This window comes from Lynx rufus, unplaced genomic scaffold, assembly GCF_022079265.1.
Source record: "Lynx rufus isolate CCGP_SWC_20201006 ecotype Redwood Valley unplaced genomic scaffold, mLynRuf1.p SCAF_4, whole genome shotgun sequence".
Taxonomy (NCBI): Eukaryota; Metazoa; Chordata; class Mammalia; order Carnivora; family Felidae; genus Lynx; species Lynx rufus.
Window position 1 is genome coordinate 151,521,560 of NW_025814856.1, and position 11,813 is coordinate 151,533,372.

Here is an 11,813-nt window from a genome sequence, read left to right on the forward strand (position 1 = left end):
AGAGGTGAAAGACCTGTACCCTGGAAACTATAAAACACTGCTGAAAGAAACTGATTATGACACAAAGGAATGGAAAGACGTTCCATGCTCATGGACTGGAAGAACAGGCATTTGTTAAAATGTCCGTGCCACCCAAAGCAATCTAAACATTCAGCGAGATCCCCATCAAAATAGCAATAGCATTTTCACAGAACTAGAACAAACAATCCTAAAATTTGCAAGGAACCACAAAAGACACCCCCCCCCCAAATAACCAAGGCAATTTTGAAAAAGCAAAGCAAAGCTGGAGGCATCACAATTCCAGACTTCATGTTATGTTGCAAAGTTGTAGTGATCAAAACAGTATGGTACTGGCACAAAAACAGACACACAGATCAATAGAACAGAATTGAAAATCCAGAAATGGACCCACAACTATATGATCAATTAATCTTTGACAAAGCTGGAAAGACCATCCAATGGGAAAAAGACAGTCTCTTCAACGAACGGTGTTGGGGAAACTGGACGGCAGCCTTTGGCTTTCTTAAATTCCTTACAGTTTTCTGAGTCAGGGAATATAGATCTACATTATCTATATTATCTATTTCATTGGCTCATAATGATGTTTTTAAAACAGTATGGTATTTACTTTTCTTATTTTGTAGAAAAGCATAAATATGTAAAGAAGTGTAACCCATCTCTAATATTCCATATTGAACAGTTTGTAAAATTAAAAGAGACACATCCATGTCACAAAAAGCTACAAAATAAAAGGTGACAGGGGAAAGCCACCTCCCCTTTCCTAGCTCTTCTTCCCAAAGCTAAATCCCTTTATGAGTTTCTTATGAGTCCTTCAAACCCCCAAATCACTGCATATACTTATTTCTGTCTTTCCACCTCTTTGTTTTTAACACACACACACACACACACACACACACACACACACACACACACTAACACTCTATACACAGTTACTTAGATTTTTTCACTTACTATATATTGGGGCACATTCTCTAACTGCAAGATAAATATATATCTTTCTCTTTTCTCTTCTCTGCGTAAAAAAGTCATTTGCTAAGATGTGTCACAATTTGTTAACCTGTCTTTTTGAAGGATATTTTGGCGTTGTTTCTAGGGTTTTGTTTATTTGTTTGTTGTGTGGTGTGAAGTTACTATTACCAATAATGCTACGAGAACATCTTTGCATTTATCTTAGCAAGTCCTGCCAATATATCCCGAGAAATTCTTCAGCACTGAGGACTGGGTTAAAGGGTATATGATCTACACCGGATTGTCATCCAGAAAGGCTGCATCAAATAATATTCCAACGGAAGGGTTTGAGAGTACCGGTTTCCCCAAATTCACCAAGCATTGGTTATCAAATTTTTTAGCTGTTGCAAACGAAATAAACTGAAATTGGTATCTTGAAGAAAAAAATGACACAGCGTCCTTGATGGGGCCTCTCAGCTTAGCACGAGGGAGAATCTTCCCCTAATTCCTCACCCCCATCCCCAACACCTGAGAGAAAGAGACCCGAGGAGCTCTGGGTTCCCCTGGAGGTCACCTGCATGGGAGACAAGGACACCAGCGCCTGAAGTTGTGGATCTTGACTGATTTGACTGATGTCGCTTTGGAGGCAGAGCCTCTTCGGACGCAGTGCCTGCTGGGTGGCGTTACCTGGATTCCCATGAGGATGCAGAGATACCATGGTGGGACCTCCAAGATGCTATAGACCAGGTTGTTGCTGCTGGGGCTCCTGGACTGCCCCCCCTTCTTCCTGTTTGGGCCCTCAGTGTGACAGTTGAGCACATCGTCTTCTCTCTGCTGGGAACATGAGAAGGGCACAGAAAGGCATTTTTTTTAGAGAGAGAGAGAGAGATAGGGAAGGAGGGAGGGAGGGAGGATCTTAAGCAGGCTTCATGTCAGCACAGAGCCCGACATGGGGCTCGATCTCACAACCATGAGATCATGACCTGAGCCCAAATCAAGAGTCGGATGCCTAACTGCCCGAGCCACCCAGGTGCCCCACATCAGGGCATTTTAGGAGGAATCAATGGACTTCCCGATTTCAAGTGGAGAGCTGGACGGCCTGCAGGAGGCACTGGGACAGCGATAACGGTGGGCCTGCTTGGGATTTCTAGGTCCAGACTCAAAAGACCAGTGATTTTCTACATTATACATCTTCAGTAGGGCCTGCATGTGAAGTCTGGGACCACGCGAGGGGAGCGGGCGCGTTGCCTGAAGCCCCGGCAGAGAAGCAGCTTTGTGGAGGAGAGGTGGGGTTCAACCCCAAGGTCAGAAAATGGGCAGATTTCCCTCCCAGACAGGGAAATGGGGATCCCGACACCGAATGGTGTCGCTGCCCTTCTAGGTGCTGTTTACATCTGCCGAAGCTCTCATCTCAGCCTGTTTCTATAACAGTCGGTTACCTGATCCATCCCTTCTGCTGGGCTGTGAGCTCCTAGAATGCACCAACTGTGCCTTACCCTTCTGTGGCGTCCCCGCTTCGACAGCAGCCAGCGCTCGTGTTCAGTATAGACCCAATGAACGGACGGAACGTGCAAATGTGAGAGAGTGCAATGCCACCTCCCTGCAGCTGCCGGGACTCCGGTGCAGGGACAGCAAGAGCCGGAGGTGGAGTCCCCGGGGGGGTGGGGGGGGGCAGATGGATCCCTTGCCCCTCCGGCTCCACTCATACCCCCCACCTGGCCCTCCAGGTGTGTTTCCTAACACTCCCGATTTCCGCGGCTCCGACCAATGGGGTTGTCCAGGTGTCTCCGAATGTGGCCTCCGTTATCCTGCATCAGTGCCTTAGCTTACCCTGTGCCCCCAACTTGAGCCCCTGCTTCTCCTACCCACTCCCTGATGGCAAGAGCTCTATGCCTTCTCCCCTCGTCTCCCGACCTCCTCCACCCATATGATTTTTTCTCCCAGGAACTCCCAGCGCGCTGCACCTCTCTGTTACATAATGTACCATTTTCTCTCTAGTTCTAGAAACATTCCTGTGCACCCTGCCTTCCCCTAGCTGGGCCACAAGCTTTCAGGGTCGGGAAGCTGTCTTCTCCCTGTTAACATGCCTAGAAGTTTCTAGCAGAGCAACCTGCAATGTGAAACCAAAAACATCCCAGAAAAATGGGTGCTGATAAGGAAGGGAAGACAGGTCACCGAAGAGAGGGGTGGGTACATGCCCAGACCGGCCACTCCCCAGAGAGCCTCCAGGAAGCCAAAATGTGGGAGTCTTCGATTTCTTTCCCAAGGTGTTTGTTTTGTTTGCCTGACGTAGAGGCAGAAAGAACTCTGAAGAGAAACGAAGAGAGTTCTCTCAGGTGCCTCCCATGATTTTCCAGAAGAGACGGCCAGGGCCTCTTCCCCAGAAGGCTGAGCAGCGGCGGGCAGGGCTCTGGCAGCTCTCAGAGCCCAGCCGAGGTTCACGGGGGACACCCGTCCCACAGGCACCCTGGGCTGCAGCCCTAGCGGGGCACAGAGGGGCTCTCTCCGCCTGTGGTGGCCACTGGCGAGGTCAGAGCGTCTCCACTGGGTTCACCCTGTTATTTTTAGGTGGTCAAAAATCGGTCAGAAGGGTGGTGGGGTCAGGGCTCGAGGCCCTGCCAGAGAAGCCTCCGGAGGCTTCTCTCTGCTTCTCTGGGCCTCGGGTTCCTCACCTGGGAACAGAAGCGCCTGCATCATTGGCTCGGAAGGAAGAAAATAAAGCACGTTAAATGCCGGGGCGGGGGGCGTATCGGTTGTTTGGTAAATATTCTCTCTCTCTGCTGACCTCTCTCTTTCCCTTGCTTTGTTGCAGAAAGTCCTTCTGTCCAAAGAACTTGTGACACTGAGAAACCTCGAAAAAACAAAAAAACTTAGATCCAGCAGAGACCAACCCGTGAATAAAAGTAAAACCTCCTCCACCTCCTCCTCGTGGCTTTCGAGTTTATTCACAGAGTTTAGCCCTCAGGCAGGAATCTTTGCCGCACGACGGCCAGGCTGGGAGCGGCACACCTGTCTAGTAATCTAAACTCTGGTCTAGGACGTGAGCCACCATCCTGGGCAGGCGGCATAATGATTGAGGACACTGGGACTCCCCCTGGACACCCCCTCCAGGCGTCCTTCTTCCTTTCTGCCCCGCCCCCTTAGCTTGTCCCCTCTCTTTTTGGGGCACTCACCAAGGCTTGCGAAGGCTCACAGCTGGTGATGGCAGAGGTCATGGCAACCTGGGGTCGGCTCCTTTTGGCCTCCTCTCGGGATGAAAACAGAGTGAAGCTGCTCCAGTTGGAAGAGATTAACGTCTCGCCGCTGCTCGCCAAAATAGCAAGGGAGGGAGAAAGACAGGGATCCTGGGCCGGCTCCGGGCAGGGTGGGGCTTCCAGACTTTCCCTCCTGCCCCCTCCAATCGCCACAGGAGATCAAGGTGCATTCAAGTGCAGCCAATGTTTCATAATTAAGTTTGAGTAAGTGCAGAGAAGTTAATGATCCTCTATGGCACTACAGGAGACAAACCGGGCACGGCCTTTCGGGGAGCGGCATGACCACATTTTCTGGAAGTCTGATTCTAGGAGGCGGGGGCGGGGGGGGGGTTGGTGAGGGTGAGGCTCTGGGCTGAACACAACGGCTTTGCAGTTTTTGAATGTCGGTTCTTAGTGACTAGTTGAACCGGAATGGAGAGCATTTGAAAAGATAAGTTCAACCAGCCTGGCCTCTGAGGATATCATCACAAAACAAAGGGCATTACTGTGGATCCAGGAGAAACTGCTAAGGTGCGTTGGGGGAGCGAAGCCCTTGGGTGAGAACCTGAGAAATGTGCTTCTAATCCTTAGGTGTTTGTCTTCCCCACACCCGGAAATGTCTAATAACCCACCTTGTAGAGAGAGAAGTCCGGGAGGGTGTACTCTTGCTCTTATTCTGCACAGGGCCCTCCTCAAAAACTCCGAATAAAGCCCCCTCCATGAAGTCCAAAGTAAGCCGGCTACTCATGATGGTAGAATGTTCTGGAATGGGTGGCACTGGGTCCTAAGGTTCGGGAAACACATGGTGGGATGCACATAGATGTCAGTGGGCATTGGTCCAAGAGGAAGCCCTGAAAAAATGCAGCAATGAGGTGTTTGACAAGGGAGGGGACAGACCTGCTGTGGGCTGTGACAGAAAAGCCAGCGGTAAGTAGCTGACCTTACTGAATACTTGGCTATGTACACTGTGCTACGCCTTTTTGGTATTACCTTGCTTAACATTCACAACAAACTAGCGTTCCCATTCCTTTTTTACAGATTAAGAAAGTAAGATGTTGATGGGCCCGTTAAGCTCCCTGCCTAAGGTTCATAACAAATGTAGAAGGTGAGATTCAAAACCCAGACAGTCTTGCTCCACAGGCTGTGGAGGCCAAGGAGGTCCTAGTGGAGACAGGCCCTCCGGGTCTGGAGATGTAAAGGATGAGGCTCCAGGGGACATGGCCGCAGAGCAGGCTTCCCCCCACTATCCCTGAAGGGAAATGTGGATCCTCTACAAATGGCACCCCGGGGCCACGAGTTCACCTCAGAAGTGAAAGTGAGACTACTTAGCTTCGGGAAGGTGTGGATTCCGGCCTCTGTTGGGTTTCCCTGAACACACTAAATGTGCAGTTCTGAGCGGGGCAAGTTATGAGGTGAACACAGAGAGCAGGTGCCACCGTTCACGTGGATCTCTGTCCTGAGCAGCACAGGCCTCGTTGCTCCAGGAAGACCCGGCAGGTGTGAGGCAGAGTGGGGGGCTGCCTCTACTGCCTACCACAACCCCTACCCTCACAGACCTGGGGGGCACGGGCAAAGTTGGGTTTGTGTCAGACATGTCTTTTCCCTGTCACCTTCTGGGATAACATGGAAGAAGGGGACTTCTCAAAGACTCTATCCTCCCGACACTGAAGGTCCTGCCTTTCGTGGCTACGTTCTTTCCTCTCCCTGGCGACTGCTCAGGTATACAGTTAAACTCCCCTACGCTATGAGGTAAAATCCTTAGCTACACACAACTGAGGTAAAACGGAAAGATGGTCTCCTGTTACCCACTTTGTTTGGTTGCCTATACAGTATGTTCCAGAAACTTACTCGCTCTTTAAGTCCTCTCTTCTGGGCCCGACACTCTTTGTCTCACGTGATTCCTCGTATAAGTCCTTTGGCTTGTGGCTGCTGCTGATGTCCGTGGAGTCCCCACCTCCCTCAGCAGTTCAGATGAGGAACCAAGCCTTCACCCCTCCTTTTCCTCTACCTTCCACCCCTCAGGAGTCACTTCTACAGACTATGATCCCTCAGCTCATCATTGGCCTGGCCTGGCTTCTGCTACCATCTCTTACCTTAAAGCTTCTGTGGTATTCCACAACTCTCTACAGTCTCAGCTGCCCCAGCTGGTGGCCTTGCCCTCCCTCCCCATCTGGAATCATCCTGCCATCCCGTACACACACCAGCCTGAAGCTCTCAATACACAGTCAGCACATTTACACATGATTATTTATAACCCTTGTGTTTCAAGTTATGGAAATCAAGTTCTAATAATTAGCTCAAACAGAGGAATTTAAGAATATGGGAACAGGGTTCCTGTCTGGGAACCCATGATCTTTCCTCAGACATGGGAAGGAATGAAAACCCTCCCATTACATTTTCACACCTAAACATCTAATCCCAAATTTGAGGCAGTTCCTCAAGCCCCAGTCACTTTGGGAGGGGAGAGGCACCAGGCTTCTCCATACATAATGCATGACGGCCCCATTGGATGCACCACCTTTGTGTGTGGAGTAGGCTATGCAGGCAGGCTTGACCTGGACCTTTGCACCTCTGCAGATAAACTGGCAATTGCCCGCTATAGGAGGGAATATGCCAAGAGACCGCCGTGAGGCAAATCACACCTGACAACGAGAATGAAGGAGGCCGGCAGGGTTTCTCAAGAAAAGGTCCAACAAAACCGAAGGCACAGCTCTTGGTTTTGCTATTCAGACCCGTGGAGCCTCCCTCATCTTCCCACATCTATTCCAATGCTAACAACCTCAACATATTTTTACACAACAGAATTGTCGAAAATGTGGCCGAAGTAATCCAAGAGAGCACTGGGGAAGCAATTTCAAGGCTACTTGTCTATGAGATGCTTTACTCCAGTGAACATCTAATTTCATATACTCTTGATCTGAAAGGTCAAGAAACCAAGCTTTATCGTCGGAGGGTGGGTTTCCTACATCCTCATGGAGCCCTGACTTTTTTCATGAGGAATTGGAGTTACAGATTTTCAGGCTTGGACTTGCAAAATGGTTTACTTCAACTTTTGGTATGTGCAGCGCGGAAGAGCCACCACTAGTGGATTGTCGCACTTGATTTATGACTTCATGGCCTCAATAATTCCCATACTCATGTTTAATTGAATCTCAGTTTATCTAACAGGGGTTGACAAACTGTGACTCAGGCCAAGTCTGGCCCACTGCCTGTTTGTGTAAATAGAGTTTTATTGGAATATGTCCCATTCACTTAGATACTCTCTAAAGCTGCTGGTGAGTTACAACGGCAGATCTGAATGGTTGCGACAGCCCACAGAGCCTAAAACAATCTGCTACCTGACCCTTTGCAAAAAAAGTTTGCTGACCCCTGCTCTAGAACACCAGTCCAAAAACTTGTTTTTTTTTTTTTAAAAAAACACTTAACTTCGAAAGTCTTCAGCACGTAATTTTTCATCTGTAATCATACAGTGTCAAGAATGATTTAAATAAATACATTTAAACAAAATATAACTCAGTACTTAAAAAAAAACTTATTTCCTCCTCTTCAGCTGAATCCTGCTTTTCTCTTCCAGAAAAGATACTACACACTCTTCTTTGCGTTCACTCTTGTAGAGGACAGGCAGGATTTGGGGGGCTAGTTACCGGAAGTCATAATAAAAACCTTTTCTCTATATGCTCCTGTCACTAAATGCTTCTGCTCACCCCTTCAGCTTATCTTTGTTTTTCCTTGTGTAAGCCCTTGTGTTGGACAAGCAGGGCAGTGGGGTCCCGGAAACCAGGACTGGACACGTTCATGGAATGGAACTGCCCTGGGACCGAGATCCAAACCAGCTTATGGAGAGCAGGTTTGAAAACCGCTACTCTAGGGGCACCTGGGGGGCTTAGTTGGTTAGGCGTCCAATTCTTGGTTTCAGCTCAGGTCATGACTTCATGGTTTGTGGGTTCGAGCCCCCTGTCAGACTCCGTGCTGCCAGCAAGGAGCCTGCTTGGGATTCAATCTCTCCCTCTCTCTCTGCCCCTCTCCTGACTGTGCACTCTCTGTCTCTCTAAATAAATAAATAAATAAATAAATAAATAAATAAATAAATAAATAAATAAATAAATATTTAAAAAGGAAAAGGAAAAGAAAACCACTACTCTAAGATGATCAGGTAGATTCCAGAATTTGACAATGGATCGCCCAAGTTTAACTGCTGCTCTAAACAATCCCTTCTCAGCGGGAGCGGGTCCTGCAACCAGCTTTGGTGTCTTTGAAATTTCAGCTCTTTCTTCTAGTGCACTCTTCTTCCCCATGCTGGGCCACTGAGGCTGGACTAGAGGGACCAGAGGATGTCAGGCGGATTTTCAGGCAGAGACACCTCTGCCATGAGAGGTCCTAGACTTACAGACTCCATCACCTCGAAGCTGTCTGTTGGAGTGCCCCGTCTGACCTTTCACCGGGGCCTGACCGCCAGTCATCAGAGGACAGTATTCCAGAGTCCTTCTTGGCAACCCACGAGTCACCCTGTTACTCTCTGGCCATTCAAAGATCGGGGAAATCACAGGATGCCTGATCGATGTAAACCAGAAGCTAGAAGTTAGCATGCTTAGTCGCAAGCAACAGAAACTGACTGACCAACTGAAGCCAGAAATGGGCATTTATTTGAAAAACCCTAGTAGGTAGCTCAGTGAATGAAGAGTCGAACAAGCAGGCACTGGGAAAGACGGCAATAGTGAATTCAGGGACAGGAATCCTGGGACTTTCTCTTTCAAGGTAGTACTATCAGGTGACTCAGCTCCACCCACCTTCTGTTCCTGGAACCATCACTCACAAGTCAAATTCCACGGGGACAAGATCTGATCGGCCCAGCCCGTGCCCACGCCTGCAGGCAGCCCACCAGGATTGGGGTTGAATAGGGTCCTACAACAGGTACACAGAACGGGGCAAGGACAGTCTTTCCGAAGGAGAGGGAAGAAAGGCAGCAGGAAGACACAGGAAGGAGGTGGCTACTCCCCACAGTTACCATGATAGGGAGCATCCTGTGTGGAGGAGCCCAGTGAGTTTTCCCACGCGAGTTCCCACGCGAGTTCCCACGCAAATTCCCACGCAAATTCTATTGCAGTGAGTGAACCAGCCACGTGGTAAGTATGACAGGAGAGTGTGCCCGCTTCGTACGCTTCCCCAGCCACTCTAGATGGAGCTTTCCGCCTCTATCTCCTGTACTAAGCACAAACCTGGAAGGTGATTATCTCCTGCCCACCTCCCCTTCCCCCCAAAAAACAGGAGTTCAGTTTAGCAGACACTGTTTTTGCATAACTGATGTGCGTTTTCTGTGCCATTGTTTTCCTCTCCCCACCCTCCACCTATTCCAGAGGACACGTTTCTTTTTTATTTTTTAGTATTTATTTATTTTTGGGAGAGACAGAGAGATCAAGCACGGGAGGGACAGAGAGAGAACGGGACAGAGGATCTGAGGCAGGATCTGCGCTGACTGACAGCAGAGAGCCCGAGGTGGGGCTCGAACTCACGAACTGTGACATCATGACCTGAGCTAAGGTCAGACGCTCAGCCTACTGAGCCACCCAGGTGCCCCTAGAAGATACATTTCTAAGGAAGCAGGCAGGAACCCTGAACGGATCGAGTTTTAGAATATTGTTAATTTCCTGCAGCCCTGGTTTTTCAGACTGAGAGGCTTACCCTCCAGTATGGGGACTCACCCAGTTTGCCAAGACTCCTCAGGCAGAAGGGACTGATCAGTTCCAAGAGGGAGAGTCATGCCGAGACTGTGGGGAGCTGGGCAGCATCCTGAGGACCTGCAGCCTCCTGGAGGGGTGGGTTCAGGGTGTCTCTCCAGGCTGCATGGGGGACAGCCCACAGAATAGTAAATGGCTTGGGCAGATCCAGGGCTATCGGCAGGACAAAGAAAGCAGATGGTATGGACCTTAGAGTCCAGATTAATCTCTAAATCACAAGAGGATACTCGAAAAAGAGGGGCATGCAGGGTGGATTTCAAGCCTCCTATGCCAGCCTTGAAATTTTCTCAAAGAACTGATCCTCTTGGGGTGCCTGGGTGGCTCAGTCGGTTAAGCATCTGACTCTTGGTTTCAGCTCGGGTCATGATCTCGCAGTTCGTGAGCTGGAGTCCTGCACCAGGCTCTGTGCTGACAGCATGGAGCCTGCTTGGGATTCTCTCTCCCTGCCCCCCCCTCCCCCCTCTCCTGCTCTCTCTCTCAAAATAAATAAATAAACTTAAAAAAAAAAAAAAAAGAACTGATCCTCTTCTCAGAGAGGAAATGAGCAGTTCCAAAAGCACCTGCCAGGGGTCTGCCTCTAGGGCAGAAGGGTTTTTATAAGAACCAGCAACCCTGGCTGGCACTTAGCAGATGTCACGAGACATCGGGCGGGAGCCTCTCTACATGAGGCAGGTAAGACTGAGGGTCCCGAGTGTCCACAGTCAGGGAAGCTTAATGCAGAAACGGAATTCAGGGGAAGATTCTGAACCCGCAGCAAAGCTAGAGTGAACAAGGCATAGTGCTAAGACCACTCTCTAGAGTTTAGGACCTGTAAGTGTCCTCTTGGGCTGTCTTCTAGGATTTGTTGACATTTCATGGGAGTCTTGACCCATAAATCCAGAACTTTCAGCTGGAAGTGTGAAAGTGAGGTGTGCTTGGAAAGGTCTTGGGAGACCGGGGGAGCAGAGGCAGGAGCCATGAGAGTCCCACAAGATTCTAGACCCAGCTCACCCCACACCCCTGCCACATCAGGCAGCTGAGGCCCAGGGATGGGACGATAACTGAGGAAGAAGCAGATGTGGCTGGAGATCGAGGGCAGGAGGCAGTGTGCATCTACTGCTGCTTTTAAGGCAGAGTCTACAGGGAAAGCGTCCCCATTTGAGGGAGACACTCAGAAGCGAATCCAAATTCAAGAAAAGTTCTGCTGGGCCCCTAGCTGGGGAGGACTCGGTGCTCCAATCAGGGAAGAGTACAGCACCAGGAGGAGGGAGGAGAGATCTTTGCCCACTGTCCAATCTTGGCTAGCTCTCTCTGATGACCCCGGGGAATGATTCACCCACAGAGCTAGGCACAGTTTGGGTGGGGGTAGAGCCCGGTGTCTCCCTTCTTTGTGGGGACACAGGAACTTATTAGGAAGATACTGTGGAAGAATAATGTTTTGGAAATAATAACAGTGGTAAGTTTCCCTGGCAAAAAAAAATTAAAAAAAAATCACCATTTACGGAGGGAGGGATTTCACCGTGCAGGTAGCTGAGGAAGTCACCGGTGAGGAGAAATGGAAAAGCAAGAGCATTGGGGGGGGGGGGGGGCTGTCTTCAAGAGGTGGCTGCGCCCCAGCGAGACCTCAGAGAAGGACCATTCGTCTGACAGGTCCAAGTAGCAGGGTCACAGGTGGCACCACCAGGACACTGAAGCAGAGATTCGGACGTGGTCAAGCCGGCCCATGGGTCCGAGAGACAAGGCCTTCTCAGTGGGACACGCATGAATTGACGAACGTGGGATAGATGTACAGGAGACACCTCAGGGGACGCCTGGGAGCACAGGTGTCTCAGGGCCAGCTGGGGCCTTCCCTAAGCCTTTGCACCACCCAAGTACTCCCAAATTTAGCCACAAACTC

General features: G+C 49.8%; 1 protein-coding gene across 1 annotated transcript in view; it reads right to left on the reverse strand.

Moving 5' to 3' along the window:
• LOC124523228 (solute carrier family 23 member 1-like) overlaps window positions 1–4,184 on the reverse strand; it is a 47,952-nt gene extending 43,768 nt beyond the window's left edge. Inside the window, exons 1-2 of the mRNA XM_047095069.1 lie at window positions 4,143–4,184; window positions 1,657–1,803 (exon numbers count right to left, since the gene is read on the reverse strand). Of these exons, the coding sequence (XP_046951025.1) occupies window positions 1,657–1,803; window positions 4,143–4,184 (189 nt within the window). The remainder of the gene's footprint in view (window positions 1–1,656; window positions 1,804–4,142) is intronic.
• Between the last annotated feature and the right edge of the window lie 7,629 nt (window positions 4,185–11,813).